Genomic DNA, 22,210 nt, shown 5'->3' with positions numbered 1-22,210 from the left:
TACTACTCTTAACATCTACAGTGGAGAAAAAAAAAAAGCAATGGTTTAATGTATCCAGGAAAAGGCTAACACCACATCATTGAATTGGACAGGACTATCTCAGGCAGTTGGGAGATTGGCCAGTGACACCCTTTGTTGTAAATCAGTTAACTCTTTTCCATCAGGTTTCCTTGGCAAATAAATAATTTTTATGGTGATCAAAGAGGGGGTGGAGGAATTAAAGGAAGCTAAATTTTGCAGTTTTTCTTTTTTCCCAAATATGAAGAAAACTGAAATTATTCCTTGATTCAGATAGAACACTGCAAGTGATAAGGATTAATTTCTACCTCTCAAGTAACAAAAGGACCAAAAGTCAAGTCACAGCTACTAGAATTGATTTTTCAAAAGTCAAAGGTCATGTGTTAAGTACTTTTAATAAAAATCATTGCCAGGGTTGCCCATGAAAGCTAGGTTGTTTGACAAAAATGTTCCCGTAACAGTGACAGCTTTTGGTGGCTTGCTGAGGGAATGGGAAATGAAGTCTGAACTACTGGGCAGTGGCAAAATAGGTCTCATGTAGAAAATAAGATGCCTTACACCATTAAATAAGAAAAGAATGCCTCAATGCTTTCATTTAACTTCCTAAAACACAATATAATTTGGAGCCTCCAGCTGTATCATCTACTAAAGAATCTAAGAAGAAAGAATTTAACTACCAGAATCTTTGCAATCTGCTGAGGCTTGAAATCAATGAGAAAACACAAAAGATGCTAATAAACTTAGCTGCTACCTACAGATGAGGATGAATAAAACTGATAAAAATCACTTCCAAAGATGAATAATAACCATTCAGGGGATTTCCCTCCTGGTGTGTTGAGTGTATAACTGATTATATTAATTAATTGCTGCTTGGCATTGATATTAAGGTATTGGCTATGTGGGAATAATTTAAGCAATCACTGGAAATCCTCAAATATGATAAAGAAAAATTGTCAAAAACTATTACTCATGTAATCATTAGTATAATTAAGTTCTCCAGGCTTATCAAGTGATTTACACTTGGTAGACATACTAAGCACAATTGTTCTTTTTCAGTATGTACATGGAGATTCAGGTCACTTATTAGACTCATAGCTGGGGATGGTGGCTCACTCCTGTAATGTCAGAACTTTGGGAGGGTGAGCAGGTGGATCCTTTGAACCTAGGAGTTAAAGACCAATCTGGACAATATGACAAGACCCTGTCTCTACAAAAAAATATGATAAGTATTTAGCCAGGCACATGGTGGCTCCTGCCTGTAGTCCTACCTCCTCGGGAGGCTGAGGTGGAAGGATAGCTTGAGCCTGAGAAGTATAGGCTGCAGGTAGCCCTGATTGCACCACTGCACTCTAGCCAGGGTGACACAGAGAGACCCTGTCTAAAAAAAAAAAAAGACTTACAGAAGGTCACTCAGCAAAGTCACGGCAAAACATTAATTGGAAATTAAAAGGTTCTAATTCTTGGTCTAAGGTTTAATATCTACATTTGTATTTTCCTTTTCGACTTGAATTTATTTTTTACTTTTTTACTTTACTACAGCTGTAGTCTTCAGAAGGTGGCCCTCCTTGATTTTCCAAGGGCTTTGTATGGGAAAGCTTATTGGATGTATTTTAAAAGAATAATTTAAATTGAAGTTTTAAAAGAGAATAGTTAATAGGAGAAAATAGATGAGTATAATTGCCAAGTAAATTCCCTGTTATTATTTATTTTAGTGTGAAATAATGAAAGGAACATTAGACCCCACAGTTGGGAAGTCTTCCATTGATAGTGCAAGGTGACCTTAGGCCTATCCTTCATTTAACTGTGCCTCAATTTCCTTCTTTGTAAAATCATCAGTGGTGACAATATCTGCCATTTCACTGCTCACCACTAAGATGAGTAGTGAAACATAACTATGACTATTCTTTTAATTCTGGTTTTCTTTCGTAGTTTCTAAAACACTGGGGAGTAAAGAATATGTCCACACATGTGCACCTTCATGTGTGAACGGTGGGGGAAGAAGGGCATCGATGGGCATGTGTGTATTTAAGGCTACGTGTTCTTTGCAGCCAGTGACTCTATACTATTATTTTATGCATTATTTTATCTCCCAAATAACTTAGCCAAATGCCTTAAATGAACACATTAATCCAACTTTCTCTCTCTTTTGCAACCTTTCCTTTTCCTTGTCCTATATATCCCTTGCTTTGGCTATTAATAGACTACATGAGCTTCCCTTGAAGATGCTTGACATTGTCATTACACCTTGAGTTTGTTCTTGATAGTTCCTGTTTTAAATACCATTCCCAACCCCTCCATGAATTCCCAATCACACTTGAAGGATGAGTTTCTTATAAAATCCTTCTGATCATATGACATAGAATTAATCACTCTTGGACATTCTACTATAAACCTTAGCACGCTGTTTTTTCATTATTAGTTTATATGTCTCTTTCCTCAGCCAGAATGGGTAAACCATGACTTATTTACATGTTTACCACAGCAGTAATGTAGGTGATGCATGTTAAATGAGTAACAACTAAACAAATTAGACTCTTCAGCCTCTTGAACTTCTCATAGGAGGCAATATTAAGCAGTAAAGAATGTCCTCCTTTTGACTCATGTTATCTCAGTTAAAATTCTGCCTATTGCTGGATACATGTCTGTTATTTAACCATTCTTGTCCCAGTTTACCTAATTGTACAAAGGTCGTAGCAATAGACTTTAACTCACAGAGTCATAATAAGCATAAAAATATAAATAATGCAGAGTGCTTAGACCATTGCCAGGTCTAAAGTAAGTGCAAAAAAATATGTTAACAAATAGTAGTTAAGAGTGGTGCTTAATTTATCACACTTAAAGAATAGTAGAAACAAAGTAAAGTATCTCAGTAGTGCAAAAATATTTTGAATATATTCTACCAACTTAATCAGATCAATTGTATGTAACTAGATTCCTCTGAAATTAGTGAAAGATTTTTATTATATAAGTACAGTTGATACTCATTATTTATAGATTTTGTAGTTGCAAAGTTGCCTGCCTGCTTGCTAAAATTTATGTGTAACTCAAATCAATACCCATGATGCTTTGTGGTTATGCTTAGAGCAGGGTAAAATTTGAGTTGCCAGATGTCCATGTTCCCAGCTGAGGTTAAACAAGAAGATTCTCTGTCTTCTTGTTTTAGCCCTCATACTATAAACAAGCACCCTTTTTGAAGTCTATTTGGCACCATGTTTTTTGCCTTTATGTGCTTTTGGTTGGTGATTTTTCTGTTTAAAATGATCCCAGAGTGGAGTGCTCAAGCACTGTCCAGGGTTCCTAAGAGCAAGAAGACTGTGATCTGCCTTATTTCTGGCATTAAAGTTCAATGTTAAAGAGCTGACAATATGGTCATATTAAATAAGGTATCATTAAATAGAAACACACATAAAACGAGGTTATGTACCCATCAGTTGACAAAAATGTTGTAACCAGAGGCTCGAGGGAACCTAAACTTATATTTCCTCTGGGAGTAATATTTCAGTGTTCTCAAATTCAGTGTTGGGGTGAGGGCAGCTATACAGAAAATAACAAAGTACTCAGCAAGTAAGTGCAAATTTAGATTATATTTCTTTCTTCTCTCAAAGAAACTTATTTGTAGAGCACCAGCTAATTTGTAGTAGAACTGGAAGAAGGACCTTGGATTTCTATCTCCCTGGAGAGTCTAGCTCTGCCTCTGCTCCGTGATTGAAGTGGGGACAGAGAGGTCCTGAACAAATCCATTATTTGACTTTGACTCTGGATTCTTTTTTTTTTTTTTTTTTCCAAGATGGAGTTTTGCTCTGTTGCCCAGGCTGGAGTGCAATGGTGTGATCTCGGCTCACTGCAACCTCCGCCTCCTGGGTTCAAGCGATTCTCTTGCCTCAGCCTCCTGAGTAGCTGAGATTATAGACATGTGCTACCATGCGCAGCTAATTTTGTATTTTTAGTAGAGATGGGGTTTCTCCATGTTGGTCAGGCTGGTCTTGAACTACTGACCTCAGGGGATCCACCTGCCTCGGCCTCCCAAAGTACTGGAATTACAGATGTGAGCCACCATACCCAGCTGTGTCTGGATTCTTTTTAACAGCCAGTAATTTGTTTTTACCACCTCAAAACAACAAACAAACAAAAAACCTCTGTGTGCTTATTTTAAAACTTAATTTAAATATTTTCAGAGTATTACATGCACATTATTTTTTAAGTTAAATAGTACTAACAAGACTATAACAAAAACAAATAAGCCCTTTCTTTCCCCTCCTCAAACTCTGCCGCCATTCCCTAAAGACTGCCTTATGATATTTGGCTGTTTTTTTTTTTTTTTTCTGACATTTACCTTTATGTTTCTCAGTAATCTACTTATTTAGATATCTGTTAGTTTACCAGTTTTAATTCACCATTTTTAGATATCATCTATTGATTTATTTTTATGTCAGGATTTGGTACTGACACACTTCTATCCTCATTTTCTTCCCCAATCTTTTGTCTATTTTTCTACTGCTGCTTCTCTTCCTCTTCCTTCTTTTGTTGAGGTGCAATTAAAATAAATGAAATGATAAATCGTAAGTGTTCAGTCTCATGAATATACTGGTATTCTAGGGCTGCCAAAATAAATATTGCAGAGTGGGTGGCTTAAAAAACAGGCATTTATTTTCTCACAGTTAGTGAAGCTCGAAAAGTCCAAGATCAATGTGTTGGCAGATTTGGTTTCTTCTGAGGCCTCGTTCCTTGGCTTATAGATGGCTAGTGTCTTCACGTGGTTTTTCTCTGTGCATACCTGTTTCCTAATTTTCTTTTAGGGATACCAATCATGTCATATTTAAGACCTACCCTAATGAACTAATTTAAACTTCATTACCTCCTTAAAGGACTTATCTCCAAATTCAGTCATATTCTTCTAAGACACAGGAGTTATAACTTTAACATATGACCCTTTGTGGGCACAATTCAGCCCATAAATGTGTATTTTGACAATTGTATCCATCTGAGTAACAAACATGAAATCAATATGCAGATTTCCATCACCCCAAAATGTCTCCTGGTACCCATTTCCGGTCAAAGCCCAGAACAACTACCATAAACTATTCTGACTTCTAATACTGTAGATTACTTTTGCCCATTCTTTAACTTTACATAAATGGAATTAAACAGTATGTACTCTTTTGAGTCTGGTTTTTCATCATAGTAAATCTTTTATCACATTACAATTTTCTTCATTGTCTTCACTGCTGTTTGTTGCCTTTTAAATATCTTTTTTTTTTTTTTTCAGATTGCACTCTTTTCCTGGAACACACCCTTGCAGGATGTGTGACACTGGTGTGGCTTGTCTGTTTGGCTGCTGCACCCTCAAACCCCTAATGGGAGAGGGAGCATGCAGATGGGCAGGAGCTAGGGTGAGCACTTTTGGTCTCTGGGCCCATGGTAGCATCTAGGGGTGGGTGTCTGTGACTCCCAAAACCCCAGTGGATGTGCTTCAGTGCTCTTTCAGCTCTGCCATCTGCAGACAGCTTAAGTTTTAACCAGCTCAGTGGCCTCTTGGTACCCAGGTTCTTGTCCAGCATCCAGGAAGAATCAGGTCACATGAACAAATTGCAGGATGGTAAACGAGGGGGATTTTATTGCCAGATGGAGGTGGCTCTCAGTGGGATGGATGGGGAGCTAGAAAAGGGATGGAGTGGGAAGATGATCTTCTCCGGGAGTTTGGTCGTCCCACGGCTGATCTCCTACCCGACCATCCCCAGCTGAACTCCTCTCGATGTTCAGATGCTCCTTCTCTTCTTTTCTTCTCTGCCACACTGTTCTTCTGTTCCTCTGCTCTTCTGCTAGTCTACTCATTCACTTGTGGAGCCTGGTGTTTGGGGTTAATATGGGTGCAGGATAGGGGGACACGGCAGGCCAAATGGCAACATTTGGGTGTGAAAACAGGAATGACTGTTCCCATTTAGGACTGTGGGTTTTCAGGCTTGCGGGCAGGGCGTTTTGCCAGAGAACCGCCTTCTTCTACCCAGTATTTCCCTATCTTCTGTCCATATTGGCAGTAGCCTCATTGTTGGGGAATTGATCAGGGATATGACTGTTTTTTTTTTTTTTCCCTCTAGGGCAAAGATAATAATTTTCTCTAGAGAAGGATTATCTGATATTCTACCCAAGAAGCATATACCTGGTTGCCATTGCTCTAGGTGTCATATGAAGGAAGAAGACATGGGTAGCTCATATCTTTGATTTAATTACCCTTGCCTATATCCCTGTACATCCTTGTTCTCTCCTGTGTTTAATATCTCAGAAACTTTGGCCTTTGAGTTCAATATCCCCAGAGGATAAAACTACCAACACCTCCAAGGTCAGGGAGGGTTAGTAGCCTGGTTTTACTCGGTATAGGTAGAAACCTTTCAAAACTATGCTTGAAAGTCCTACCTTCCAAGTTATATAAGCAGGAACAATGTCCAGGCATCCCTGACCTTTGTCATGCATTTCATTGCCTTGCTTTTTCGTTACTATCTCTTAAAAAGGTATTTCGTTTTCAGGCTCTCTTCTTTGGCTCAGTCACCCTATGATATGGTTTGGCTATGTCCCCACCTAAATCTTATCTTGAATTGTAGCTCCCATAATTCCTACCTGTCATGGGAGGGACCCAGCGGGAGGTAATTGAATCATGGGGGCAGGTCTTTCCTGTGCTGTTCTCATGACACTAAATAAGTTTCACGAGATCTGATAGTTTTATAAAGGGGAATTCCCCTACACACGTTCCCTTGCCTGCTTCCATGTAAGACATATCTTTGCTCCTCCTTTGCCCTCTGCTATGATTGTGAGGCTTCTCAGCTATGTGGAACTGTGAGTCCATTAAACCTCTTTTTCTTTAAAAATTACTCAGTCTCGGGTATGTCTTTAATTAGCAGTGTGAGAACACACTAATATACCGTATCTCCCTCCAATTTGCACCTTCCGAATATTAGTTGACGTCTCTCTTGCAATATAGCCTTATTCTGTATTGTTTTATGACTTTATACCATTTAGAATATTTTACTGTCATTTTAGCAGCATATGCAAAGGAGAGGTGATAATGCATTCAATCAATCAAAGGAATTGTGTATTTTTGTTAAAACGAGACAAATAAGAACGGTGTCAGATTGTAAGAACAAATTTAATTTGTCTTTAAGTGGCAATTGCTAACACTTCTTGCTTCTCTGCTTTCTTCACATTTATGTTTGGTTCTTTGACCCTGTCCCATTGTCCTTTCTTTCTTCAATGTTTTAATTTACATCTATTATTTTACAGAGTATCAAAGTTAGCTGGCTGCCTCCTCCATCAGGAACACAAAATGGATTTATTACCGGCTATAAAATTCGACACAGAAAGACGACCCGCAGGGGTGAGATGGAAACGCTGGAGCCAAACAACCTCTGGTACCTATTCACAGGTCAGTGTTCACATGGTGTAGTCTTGCAAGGTTTTGATGAATTAAATGCTTTAGGAATAATATATACTCTCACTCCAAAGGAACATTGATTTTTTTCCTGGCATCCTGGCAGGTGACATCTATTGGCTGGAACAAGAATAACCTTTATATTTTTAACTTTATATTCTCTATAATGTTTTCACTATATGTTTCTTTCTGGATCATCGTCTTAATCCAAGTATCATAAAATTTTTATTCATATTAGTTTCTCAGCATTGCTGATTCAGCAAAAGCATCTGTTATCTAAAAACTTAACATTTTAACTAATAACTTTTAAAAGTCATCTAATGAAATTGTTCCAATTTCAATCACTTTGATTCCTCTCTACCAATATTCAGGGGTGAGAATGGGTTGAAAACTGAAGAAAAGAGTAGATTGTAAAATAGAGAGATTAATCTACTTTCTGCTAATATTAAGGAAATTCACTTTTGCACCAATATTGATAGAATTCAGAGTAGATCAAACTTCTCTATGAAAACTGGACACAGTGTACATATAAATAATATATATTTTAAATTTTATAAAATAATCATGTATTTTCTTTAACAACCACAACCTTTAATTCACGTCAGCTCAGATTCCTGGAAAACAGAATGAGGCCAGGCTTTCAAGGTAATGCCTTTAAAGTTTTAAGTTCAGGAAAACAAGAATGAGAGAACAAGGAAAACGATCCAGGGAAGAAGAGAAAACAGATAATGGTGGTACATTATCCAGCTGTGGTGGCCACAACTTCAAGACAAAGCACCGAGCTTGCTAGGTTTCCTGATTGTCTCTCGAGAAGCCGCATGAACGGTCTCACAGTCCGTGGATAGAAGGTGTGAGCAGTTGCTCTCTTGTTTATCACTGGTTGAGTTCACCAACAGCTTACTGATTACTCTGCACCTCCCAGGCAGTCCCCTGTGAAGCCAGAGCTTCTGATGACTGTGCAGACACATAGGTATCTTTTTCTTAATCAGCATTTTATGTGATGGTGGCCTGGCCTAGGGTATGATCAGAGCTCAGGGCTTTTCAGACCTAGGAACATCTTGAGCTACTGCCAGAAACTTGGCAAGCAAAGCATATAGAGTGGCTCATGACACAACTGAGTAGATGAAGTTGAGCGACTTTGAAGTGGCACATAAACTGGGTCAGGACAATATACAAACCATAAAGCACATGACTACAATTTATAGATGAGGTAAACTACCATTGCAAGTGAGAAAAGAAGAAAGTAATTCCTTATGTATTCCTTTTCTCTACACAAGACACTCAGTGAATTTCCATTTGAAATCATGACACACACACATTATAAGCTTGTTGTTCAGCCTACAATCAGAGACTTGAAAGTAATTTGTTTATTTATTTTTTCTTCTTTTCTCTCAGGTTGTCTTTTATGCCTATATAATTTTAGCATAATGGCCAGAGCACTTCCGAAGTAAATTGCCAAAAATCATGTTTTAAATATGGACAAAATATCTGAGGCAGGGAATGGTTGAATCTAACAGAAAGTTATGACATTTACCATATCATTTTAAAAGATTTTGAAAGCCAAGATCCTATGGCTTTTTTTCCCCTGACAAAATAATGGGGAAGATGGTATAAATAATCGAAGTTAAGAACATGTGTTCATTAGGATATTTGGTACAATATGACTCTTACTTTGAGAGAAATCACCAAAATTGAAAAATCTTGCTAAAAATATTTTAGTATAAATTCTAAGATTTAATATTAGAGTAGAAGAGACACTAAGGATAGTTTAATCCAAGCCATGTGTTCTTCCAGACATAGAGATTTGAAGCCTGAAAACTTTATCATCATTGCTTTTGCTTCTCAAATGATAAACATTGAAAATAAAAATTAATTTCCTACTATAAAATAATTAAAGGATGAATATTCCAATAAAAAAATTAATGATTGGGTGTTCAATTCACAGAACTATATGCAGCCAATAAAGATGATAAAATGTTCAATCTCATTAGCAAATAGAGAAATGCAAATTAAAATTAAAAATGAGTTAGCATTTTCCTTTGATTAAAGTAATAAAGATAAAAATAAATGCAGGCATCCCATTCTGGAAAGCATATGAGAAACGTTAAGTCTCTTATACTGCTTGTGGGACAGAAAATGTCTACAACCTTTTTGGAAAGCAATGTATATATAGGTATTTTATACAGAAGTATATACATGTGTATGTGGATGTATGTCTCTATGTGTAATTTTCTTTTCATAAAGATACGACCCAGGTTTCCAAATCCTGAGAGTTTAACCTAGGAAGCAATCACATTTTTGCAAAGTTTTTAGCTAGAAGCCTATTGTCATATTACTTTAATAGCAAATAGTGTTTTTGAAAACCTAAGTATCCAGCTATAGGAAGTTACCTAGAACATTCAAACTCAATTGTATCTTGGAATACTGTATGTCTATTTTAAATGGAATAGTGTCAAAATGTTAAATCATATGTAAATTATTGTTTTTTAAAACAATGAGCAAATACCCCAGTTTTAAGTCAGTATTAGTAGAAGAGGTCATATTTATTTAAAAAAGCATTCACATAAAAATATTTACAATAATATATATGCCAAAATGTTGATCGTGAGTATTGCTTACTTTGTAACAACCATATGATATGTATTTTAATTTCATATACAAAATGAAAAATAAGTTAAAAATATTACAATTTTTGGTTTTGAAAATTTAAGATTTCCTCATGTGTCTGTTGGCTGCATAAATGTCTTCTTTTGAGAATTGTCCGTTCACATCCTTAGCCTACTTTTTGATGGGGTTGGTTTTTTCTTGTAAATTTCTTTGAGTTCTTTGTAGATTCTGGATATTAGCCCTTTGTCAGATGAGTAGATTGCAAAAATTTTTCCCGTTCTGTAGTTTGCCTCTTCACTCTGATGGTAGTTTCTTTTGCTGTGCAGAAGCTCTTTAGTATAATTAGATCACATTTGCCAATTTTGGCTTTTGTTGCCATTGCTTTTGGTGTTTTAGATATGAAGTCTCTGCCCATGCCTATATCCTGAATGGTATTGCCCAGGTTTTCTTCTAGGGTTTTTATGGTTTTAGGTCTAACATTTAAGTCTTTAATCCATCTTGAATTAAGGTTTGTATAAGGTATAAGGAAGGGATCCAATTTCAGCTTTCTACGTATGGCTAGCCAGTTTTCCCAACATTATTTATTAAATGGGGAATCCTTTCCCCATTTCTTGTTTTTGTCAGGTTTGTCAAAGATCAGACGGTTGTAGATGTGTGGTATTATTTCCAAGGGCTCTGTTCTAGTCCATTGGTCTATATCTCTGTTTTGGTACCAGTACCATGCTGTTTTAGTTACTGTAGCCTTGTAGTATAGTTTGAAGTCAGGTAGCTTGATGCCTCCAACTTTGTTCTTTTGGCTTAGGATTGTCTTGGCAATGCAGGCTCTTTTTTGGTGCCATATGAACTTTAAAGTAGTTTTTTTTTCCAATTCTGTGAAGAAAGTCATTAGTAGCTTGATGGGGATGGCATTGAATCTGTAAATTACCTTGGGCAGTATGGCCATTTTCATGATATTGATTCTTCCTATCCATGAACATGGAATATTCTTCCATTTGTTTGTGTCCTCTTTTATTTCGTTGAGCGGTGGGTTGTAGTTCTCCCTGAAGAGGTCCTTCACATCCCTTGTAAGTTGAATTCCTAGGTATTTTATTCTCTTTGAAGCGATTGTGAATGGGAGTTCAATCATGATTTGGCTCTCTGTTTGTCTGTTATTGGTGTATAAGAATGCTTCTGATTTTTGCACATTGATTTTGTATCCTGAGACTCTGCTGCAGTTGCTCAACAGCTTAAGGAGATTTTGGGCTGAGACGATGGGGTTTTCTAAATATACAATTGTGTCATCTGCACACAGGGACAACTTGACTTCCTCTTTTCCTAATTGAATACCCTTTATTTCTTTCTCTTGCCTGATTGTCCTGGCCAGAACTTCCAACACTATGTTGAATAAGAGTGGTGAGAGAGGGCACCCCTGTCTTGTGCCAGTTTTCAAAGGGAATGCTTCCAGTTTTGCCCATTCAGTATGATATTGGATGTGGATTTGTCATAAATAGCTCTTGCTATTTTGAGATACGTCCCATCAAACCTAATTTATTGAGAGTTTTTAGCATGAAGGGCTGTTGAATTTTGTCAAAGGCCTTTTCTGCATCTATTAAGATAATCATGTGGTTTTTGTCTTTGATTCTGTTTATATGCTGGATTACATTTATTGATTTGCATATGTTGAACCAGCCTTACGTGAAAAAAATGCTTATCATCACTGGCCATCAGAGAAATGCAAATCAAAAACATAATGAGATATCATCTCACACCATTTAGATGGCAATCATTAAAAAGTCAGGAAACAACAGGTGCTGGAGAGGATGTGGAGAAACAGGAACACTTTTACACTGTTGGTGGGACTGTAAACTAGTTCAACTATTGTGGAAGACAGTGTGGTGATTCCTCAAGGATCTAGAACTAGAAATACCATTTGACCCAGCAATCCCATTACTGGGCATATACCCTAAGGATTATAAATCATGCTGCCTTAAAGAACATGCATACGTATGTTTATTGCGGCATTATTCACAATAGCAAAGACTTGGAACCAACCCAAATGTCCATCAATGATAGACTGGATTAAGAAAATGTGGCACATATACACCATGGAATGCTATGCAGCCATAAAAAGGCATGAGTTCATGTCCTTTGTAGGGACATAGATGAAGCTGGAAACCATTATTCTCAGCAAACTATTGCAAGGATAGAAAACCAAACACGGAGTGTTCTCACTCATAGATGGGAATTGAACTATGAGAACACTTGGACACAGGAAGGGGAACATCACACACTGGGGCCTGTCGTGGGGTTGGGGGAGGGGAGGGATAGCATTAGGAGATATACCTAAGGTAAATGATGAGTTAATGGGTGCAGCACACCAACATGGCACGTGTATGCATATGTTAAAAACCTTCATGTTGTGCACATGTGCCCTAGAACTTAAAGTAGAATAAAAAAAGAAAATTTAAGATTTCCTCGCACTAATGCTAACTTAATACCATCTGAACGGCTTAGGAAACAGTGGTCCAGAAAAGAAATGAAAAACAGTAGCCTCGTGGCCAATAGAATTTGCTAGCGTTAATTGCTTAGTCCTTATGAGTTATTTTGGCAAATGGAAATTAACACATTCAGTTTAGTATTTTCAAACCAAGACTCTAACTCCCTAAATAACACAACATTTAGGACTTTCCCTCTGTTTAAGGTAAAATCATTGGAAAAACGCAGAGCAGCAACTATTAGCCTTCTTACCATCAGAGACCCAAAACAAAATACCATGAATTTCATAACTTGAAAGAACAGACATTTATTCTCTTAGTTCAGGAGGCCAGAAGTCTGACATCAAGGTGTTGGTAGGTTCAGCTGCCTCCGTAGGCTCTGAGGAAGACCCCATCTCATGCCTCTCTACTAACTGTTGGGGTTGCAGGCAGTCCCTGTTGTTCCTTGGCTTGTAGATGCATTGCTTCAATCTCTGTCTCCATCTTTTTATCACTTTCCTCTCTGTATTCTCTCCTCTTCCTTTTTTATTTGTTTTGTTTTGTTTTTTTTGAGACAGGGTCTTGCACTCTTACCCAGGCTGGAGTACAGTGGCATGACCATAGTTTACTGCAGACTTGACCTTCTGGGCTCAAGTGGTCCTCCTGCCTCAGCCTACCGAGCAGCTGGGGCTACAGGTGTGTTTCACCACACCCAGCTAATTTTTAAATTTTCCTAGAGACAAGGTCTTATTTTGTTGCTCAGGCTGGTCTCAAACTCCTAGCCTCAAGTCATTCTCCATCCACGGCCTCCCAAAGTGCTAAGATTATAGGCATAAGACACTGTGCCTGGCCTCTCTCGTCTTCCAATGAGGACATTAGAGATAGAGCCCACTTTAAATCCAGGATGATTTCATCTTGAGATCATCAACTAATTATAACTGTAAAGACCCTATTTCCAAATAAGGTCACATGCCGATCCTTCAGACATGCATGAATTCTGAGGGGATGCCATTCAAACTACTACAAATTCCTTTTATTATTTTTCCTCTCAAGGGCCATCATTTTGAGTTGTATCTTCTAATAAACTTTACTTATTCAAAAATAAATAATTCCATTCTACATTTTCATTCATCTAAAATATGTGTGACAATTAGAGCTTCTAATTAGCATGAGGTAACCCATCACCACTCTGGTTTATTATCATTCCAGCCAAAAGCAAAGTGAGATGAATTAATTAGTTATTAGAAACAGCTCACAAGCGCCCATTTGCATCTTTATAGAGCTGTAAGAATTTGGATCCAAAATGTGTAGGCTTTGTTCATATTGTTACATCTTGATTTCATGAGTTATAATAAAGCATTTAGGAATGCAAACAAAATATGTGCAGTTATGTGTGTGACTATGCCTGAGATTTACTGTAAATATATATATATGCTCTTTCTAAATCTGCACTAAAGCGATAAAAAGAGTTAAAGAACAACATCATATACTTAAAAGTCTTTTGAATAGCTTTGGAAAATCCTTCCCTCCTCTCCTGTGCTCTGTGATTGGGCTACAGAAACACCTGTTGCATTGCTAGACATTTTGGTAATATATGTCTTCAGTGCTACAAAACATTAAGGAACCAGGGAGCGCTACACACTGGTAGATTGGCTGTTGTTTAGACATGTCCCCAGGATATATCTAGCAACTTGCACACTTTGTTGTAAGCAGAGGTAATTGGTTTTCCATGTAAATCTACAGCACTGTAAAATGTAAAGGATTTGACCCTATGATTTTAATGCCTGTAAGATACATGGATTTATTGATTTGGCTGCTTAAAAAATTGGAAATTTCAGAATGCTCCATTTGTGTGTTATAAATATTCAGGTTTAGATACTCAAACATTTTATTTTTTTCAATCTTCTATTTGTTAGGTGTTTTTTGTTGTGCATGTGTTTTTTTTTTTTTTTAATGAGAATAATGAGACATCTGCAATAACAAAGTAATTCAGAGTTATAACAAGAATTGAAATCGCTGCTATCAGGTTTATTGTGAGAACCCATGTCAACTAAATTTTAAAATGTTTTTATTTTTTGATTGCTCTTCAGGGAAGGTTGTTTGAATTGAATTTAAGAGTTTTCTTGTGTTTCATGGTCAATATATAATAAACACAATAATAAAGATGCATTGATAGTTTATGGACTGAAAAATTGAAATAACAGCATAGCAATTTTTTAACAGGGTTAACATTGGGTAATTATGTTGTTTGAATAATATGCCATCTCTTAGTAGAAGATCTAAAAAATTAGAAATACAACATAAAAATTACAGAGCTTGAGGGCTTAGCATTCAGGATAGAAACATGCAGAGATAATCAACTTTCAACAATTGAATTTTTTTACAACTAAGAAAAGCATTGCTAGTTAACACCACATTTCCTTTACGATAAAGGTATACTTAGAAGCTTCTAGGACACACACATATACACACACTTGTTGAGATTGAACTTTATTGTCCTGACACACATAGCAGAAAACACAGAATTCATTTCATCCAAACTGGTTTTGTTTTGTTTTATTTTATTTATTTTATTTTATTTTATTTTTGAGGTGGAGTTTCACTCTTATTGCCCAGACTGGAGTGCAGTGGTACGATCTTGGCTCACTGCAACCTCTGCCTCCTGCGTTCAAGTGATTCTCCTGCCTCAGCTTCACCAGTAGCTGGGATTACAGGCATGCACCACCACACCCGGCTAATTTTTTGTATAGTAGAGATGGGGTTTCACCATGTTGGCCAGGCTGGTCTCAAACTCCCGACCTCAGGTGATCCTCTCTCCTCTGCCTCCCAAAGTGCTAGGATTACAGGTATGAGCCACCGTGCCCAGCCAAACTGCTTATTTTACAGAAGAAATAACTGAGGTCTGGAGCGTGATATTGCAAAGGTCCTCCACTAGTTAAGGAGATGATCCCAGGTGAATTGTGTGTGTTCCAACTCTTCATTATGTGCTCTTTTCACTATGCAAGTTGTCATCTTTAGTTCACTTTATTGTGAGTGACTAAGACTGTTATACAACTTTGTAAAAGATAATTAACATGAAAAATAATCTTTCACGTTTACAACAATACTAACAGCCATATTATTACTTACTGAACTCAAACCATTCACTATGCTAAAAACTATATATGTGTTTTCCATTTTAATCTTTATAACAGTTTTTATTTATATATCCCCATTTTATGGATGGAGGGCATAGAAGTAAACAAAGAGGCCTGGTTTTTCATGGTTGACCAGCTAATAAGTAATGAAATGAAAATTCAAACCTAATACTGCCTGAATAGAAAAACTATACTCTTACCTCTTAAACTGTAAACAATGTGTTTCTCACTGTAGGCAATATATTTGTGATTATATGAGTATTAAAAGGGACAGGAGAAAAACACAAGGATGGTAAAAGATGTCTATTGGACAATAAAAATTAAAGATTACATATAGCTAGAGGAGCTGAATAACTCTGGAACAGATTAAATAAAATCTTTACTGGCCAACTTATTTAAATTAAAAAAAAATTCCTATTAGTTCAGGAACTAGATCTAAGATAAAATATACATACAAAAATATACATACAAAAAAGCTTTTACAGACTGGCTTCTCTTTACTCCACCTCCAATGAAAGACAGACAGAGAAGAAGGGAAAGGAAGGGAAGGGGAGGGAGAGAAGGGGAGGGAAAGGGAAGGGGAGGGGAGAGGAGGGGAGGGAAAGGGAAGGAAGAGGAGGGGATGGGGAAGGGGAGAGGGGAAGGGAGGAAGGGAGGAGGGAGGGAAGAAGGGTGGAGGGAGGAAGGAAGGAAGGGAGGGAGGAAGAAAGGGAGAAAGAGAGGGAGGAAGGAAGGGAAGGAAAGAAGGAAGGGAAGGGAAGAAAGAAGGAAGGGAAGAAGGAGGGAAGGGAAGGGAAGATGGGAAGGGAAGAAGGAAGGAAGGGAAGAAGGAAGGAAGGGAAGAAGGAAGGAAGGGAAGTAAGAGGGAAGGGAAGAAGGAGGGAAGGAAAAGGAAGAAGGAGCGAAGGAAAGGGAGGAAAGGAAGCAAGGAAAAAAGGAAGGAAGGGAGGGGAGGAAAGAAAGCAACATTGAAAGATCTTTTGATATCACCTATCAGAGTTGGGGTCCCCCAAAATTGCTTGGTGGTGGTCATTGTTGGTATAACTCTGGAAGATAACTCCTCTTTCTAATAGGGTATATTTATTTATTTATTTTTTATTTTGAAGACAGAATCGCGCTGTGTCACCCAGGGTTGAGTGCAGTGGCACTATCTTGGCTCACTGCAACCTCTGCGTCCCAGGTACCAGTGATTCTCCCACCTCAGCCTCCTGAGTAGCTGGGATTACAGGTGTGCGCCACCATGCCCGGCTAATTTTTGTATTTTTAGTAGAGACGGGGTTTCACCATGTTGGCCAGGCTGGTCGGGAACTCCCAACCTCAGGTGATTCGTCTGTCTCGGCCTCCCAAAGTGCTGGGATTACAGACGTGAGCCACTGCTCCCAGCCGCATTTCTAAGCAAGAGAACAATTTAACTCTTTTTGAGACTGAATTTGGATATTACTGATTTCTAAGGTTGATCCACTGTCAAAAATAATAGAATCGTCAGTTAGGTAACCTCCCTACCTGCCTATTATTCAAGTCTGATGTAGTCATCATTAACAGATATTTCTTCCTTGCCTGCATAGTGCTTTACATTTGTTGCTGATGTCTCTCTTGGGTTCTAGCATAGGGCATGTGGGCCTTGGAAGGTGCCCAGCAAGAGACAGAACAGAGCCCAGATTCTTTACCCAAGGATAGTCCAAGTTTTAGTTAAAACACCAAAGTACCCTAGTTTAATTTCTCTGAGCCTTGTTATCCTTATCTCTAAAATGGTACCAATCATGTATTCTGTGCCAAAATCGCAGGATATTTGAAAATCAAGTAAGAAAGTAACATGAAAATCCCTGTGCCAATGTCAGTTATTATTACATCTATGAAATGCTTGATTTTATAAATTACTTTTACAAGCAATTTTTCATTTGACCCTCACAAGAACACTATAAAGTGGAAGCATGTATTATTACTTCATCACTTTAGATAGGAAATAGCTATTAAAAGGGCCTCCAGTATATCTAAAATTTTCCCAACCAAATACCCCGCACAGCATAGAAGCAGGGCTACCTGAAACCTGGAATTCTAAAGTTAATGTCCAGACTGCTTCTCTGAAAAGCCAAAATGTTTGCTTCTGCTTTATATCATGCACTTACTTGGGCTTAAAAAAAGGATCACAAGTTTAATTTTCTTGATAAAGGTTTGATACAAAAGGTACTGAATTTAGAATCTAAAGTCTTGGATAAACATGTTTTATAGGAGAAATTTTATTTGTTTTTATCCCAGTAGGATAAAACTAGTGCAATCTATCCATAAGTGATATTATGGCAAATCAGATTCAGTGCAATCTAAGGAGGAACTTGTCCACAAAGCAAAACTTGAAAGTGAGTTACCTCCATTGGTGAATTTCTCATGCAACAAAAGTATTCCTGCTATACTTGCAGGGATACTTTGTTAGATATTCAGCATTATATGAGCCATTGACTAGACATTACTTAAGATTTTCTTTAATAATGGGATTCTAGGTACATATTTCAATGCTTTTTTTATACTTAACCTAACTTTTTTAGGTGTTTGTAGTTAGGTTCCACAGCCCAGCAAAGTTGAAGATGTTTTAAAGATAAAATTTAATACTTCAAAGACATTTGGCAAGATTTTCAGAGTGACCTAGGGCACTAATCTCTACAGGATGCTAAAACTTCACTGCAGATATAATAGAAAGGAAGATATGAAGAACTCCCCTACTGTATATGGTTGGAAGGGATACTCTGATAAATAGTTTGGCCTGGCCGGGTGAGATCCCTTTGGGGAAATACTTACAATGCACTAGATGGCCTCTAAACTGCTTTCTTTTTTATTATTATAATTGAAATTCTAGAATATATATGCAAAAAGTACAGATATGTTGCATAGGTATACATGTGCCATGGTGGTTTGCTGCATCCATCAACCCGTCATCTACATTAGGTATTTCTCCTAAAGCTATCCCTCCCCTATACCCCCACCCCTTGACAGGCCCTGGTGTGTGATGTTCCCCTCCCAGTGTCAATGTGTTCTCATTGTTCAACTCCCACTTATTAATGAGAAAATGTGGTGTTTGGTTCTCTCTGTGTTAGTTTGCTGAAAATGATGGTTTTCAGCTTTATCCATGTCCCTGCAAAGGACATGAACCCCTCCTTTTGTATGGCTGCATAGTATTCCATAGTGTATATGTGCCACATTTTCTTTATCTTGTCTATCATTGATGGGCATTTGCATTGGTTCCAAGTCTTGGCTATTGTGAATAGTGCTGCAATAAATATGCGTGTGTGTGTGTCTTTATAGTACAATGATTTATAATCTTTTGGGTACGTGCCCAGTAATGGGATTGCTCGGTCAAATCGTATTTCTGACTCTAGATCCTTGAGGAATCGTCACACTGTCTTCCACAATGGTTGAACTAGTTTACACTCCCACCAGCAGTGTAAAAGTGTTCCTGTTTCTCCACATCCTCTCCAGCTTCTGTTGTTTCCTGACTTTTTAATGATCACCATTCTAACTTCCATGAGACGGTATCTCATTGTGGTTTTGATTAGCATTTCTCTAATGATCAGTGATGATGCGCTTTTTTTTTCGTATATTTGTTGGCAGCATAAATGTCTTCTTTTGTAGCAGTACTGTCTGTTCATATCCATCACCCACTTTTGGATGGGGCTGTTTTTTTCTTGTAAATTTGTTTAAGTTCCTTGTAGATTCTAGATACTAGCCCTTTGTCAGATGGATAGATTTAAAAAAATTCTCCCATTCTGTAGGTTCCATGTTCACTCTAACAATACTTTCTTTTGCTGTGCAGAAGCTCTTTGGTTTAATTAGATCCCATTTGTCAATTTTGGCTTTTGTTGCCTTTGCTTTTGCTGTTTTAGTCATGAAGTCTTTACCCATGCCTATGTCCTAGGCTTTCTTCTAGGGTTTTTGTGGTTTTAGGTCTTACATTTAAGTCTTTAATCTATCTTGAGTTAATTTTTATATAAGGTGTGAGGAAGGGGTCCAATTTCAGTTTTCTGCAAATGGCTAGCCAGTTTTCCAAACATCATTTATTAAATAGGGAATCCTTTCCCCATTGCTTGTTTTTCTCTAGTTTGTCAAGGATCAGGTGACTGTAGATGTGTGGTGTTATTTTTGAGGCCTCTGTTCTGTTACTTTGGTCTATATATCTGTTTTGGTACCAGTACCATGCTTTTTTGTTTACTGTAGCTTTGTAATATAGATTGAAGTCAGGTAGCCTGATGCCTCCAGCTTCATTCTTTCTGCTTAGGATTATCTTGGCTATGCAGGCTCTTGTTTGGATCTATATGAAATTTAAAGTAGTTTTTTTTTTTTTTCTAGTTCTGTGAAGAAAGTCAATGGTAGCTTGATGGGAATAGCATTGAATCTATAAATTACTTTTGAGAGTATGGCTATTTTCATGGTATTGATCTTCCTATCCATGAGCATGGAATGTTTTTCCATTTGTTTGTGTCCTTTCTTATTTCCTTGAGCAGTGGTTTGTAGTTCTCCTTGAAGACGTCCTTCACATATCTTGTAAGTTGTATTCCTAGGTATTTTATTCTCTTTGCAGCAATTGTGAATGAGAATTCATTCATGATTAGGCTCTCTGTCTGTTATTGGTGTATAGGAATGATTGTGATTTTTGTACATTGATTTTGTATCCTGAGACTGCTGCAATTGCTCAACAGCTTAAGGAAATTTTGGGCTGAGACGATGGGGTTTTCTAAATATACAATATGTCATCTGCAAACAGAGACCATTTGACTTCCTCTCTTCCTATTTGAATACTCTTTATTTCTTTCTCTTGCCTGATTGCCCTGGCCAGAATTTCCAGTACTATGTGGAATAGGGGTGGTGAGAGAGGGCATCCTTGTCTTGTGCTGGCTTTCAAAGGGAATGCTTCCAGCTTTTGCCCATGCAGTATATTAGCTGTACATCTGTCATAAATAGCTCTTATTATCTTGAGATACATTCCATCAATACCTAGTTTATTGAGAGTTTTTAGCATGAAGAGGTGTTGGATTTTATCAAAGGTCTTTTCTGCATCTACTGAGATAATCATGTGGTTTTTGTTACTGGTTCTGTTTATGTGATGGATTACGTTTATTGATTTGCATATATTGAGCCAGCCTTGCATCCCAGGGATGAAGCCAACTTGATCATGGTGGATAAGCTTTTTGATATGCTGCTGGATTCGGTTTGCCAGTATTTTATTGAGGATTTTCACACTGATGTTCATCATCAATGTGATATTGGGTTGAAACTTACGTTTTTTTTGTTGTATCTTTGCCAGGTTTTGGTATAAGGATGATGCTGGCCTCATAAAATGAGTTACGAAGGAATCCCTTTTTTTCTGCTGTTTGGAATAGTTTCAGAAGGAATGGTGCCAGCTCATCGTTTTACCTGTGGTAGAATTTGGCGATAAATCCGTCTGGTCCTGGGCATTTCTTGGTTTGTAGGCTATTAATGACTCAATTTCAGAACTTGCTATTGGTCTATTCAGGGATTCGACTTCTTCCAGGTTTAGTCTTGCAGCGTGTGGGGGGTGTGTATGTCCAGAAATTTATCCATTTCTTCTAGGTTTTCTAGTTTATTTGTGTAGTGGTGTTTATAGTATTATCTGATGGTAGTTTGTATTTCTATGGGATCAGTGGTGATCTCCCCTGTATCATTTTTTTATTGTCTACTTGATTCTTCTCTTTTTCCTTCTTTATTATTCTGGCTAGTGGTCTATTTTTTTAATCTTTTCAAAAAACCACCCCCTGGATTCATTGATTTTTTTGAAGGGTTTTTCATGTCTCCGTTTCCTTCAGTTCTGCTCTGATCTTAATTATTTCTTGTCTTCTGCTAGCTTTTGAATTTGTTTGCTCTTGTTTCTCTAGTTCTTTTCATTGTGATATCAGGGTGTTGATTTTAGATCTTTCCTCCTTTCTCCTGTGGGCATTTAGTGCTATAAATTTCCCTCTAAACACTGTTTTAGCTGTGTCCCAGAGATTGTAGTATGTTGTGTCTTTGTTCTCATTGATTTCAAAGAACTTATTTATTTATGCCTTAATTTCTTTATCCAGTAGTCATTCAGGAGCAGGTTGTTCAGTTTCCATGTAGTTGTGTGGTTTTGAATGAATTTCCAATCCTGAGTTCTAATTTGATTGCACTGTGGTTTAAGAACTGTTTGTTATGATTTTCATTCCTTTGCATTTGCTGAGGAGTTTTTACCTCCAATTATGTGATCAATTTTAGAATAAGCATGATGTGGTGCTGAGAATAATGTATATTTTTTTATTTGGGGTGGGAGAGTTCTGTAGATGTCTATTAGGTCCTCTTGGTCCAGAGCGGAGTTCAAGTCCTGAGTATCCTTGTTAATTTTCTGGCTCATTGATCTGTCTAATATTGACAGTGGGGTGTTAAAGTCTACCACTATTATTGAGTGGGAGTTGAAGTCTCTCTGTAGGTCTCTAAGAACTTGCTTTATGAATCTGGGTGCTCCTGTATTGGGTACATATACATTTAGGATAGTTAGCTCTTCTTGTTTCGTTGATCCCTTTACCATTATGTAATCCCCTTCTTTGTTTTGTTTT

The 22,210-nt window shown here is 37.4% G+C and overlaps 1 protein-coding gene across 8 annotated transcripts in view; it reads left to right on the top strand.

The window, feature by feature from the left end:
• DCC (DCC netrin 1 receptor) overlaps positions 1–22,210 on the top strand; it is a 1,206,733-nt gene that overhangs the window by 962,047 nt on the left and 222,476 nt on the right. For all 8 annotated transcript variants that reach the window (XM_005586668.5, XM_074022755.1, XM_074022754.1 and 5 more), the window contains exon 13: positions 7,291–7,432. In XM_005586668.5, the coding sequence (XP_005586725.3) occupies positions 7,291–7,432 (142 nt within the window). The remainder of the gene's footprint in view (positions 1–7,290; positions 7,433–22,210) is intronic.

Source organism: Macaca fascicularis, chromosome 18 (assembly GCF_037993035.2).
Source record: "Macaca fascicularis isolate 582-1 chromosome 18, T2T-MFA8v1.1".
Taxonomy (NCBI): Eukaryota; Metazoa; Chordata; class Mammalia; order Primates; family Cercopithecidae; genus Macaca; species Macaca fascicularis.
The sequence above is the reverse complement of the archived record's forward strand: the minus strand, read 5'-3'. Positions and strand labels throughout refer to the sequence as shown.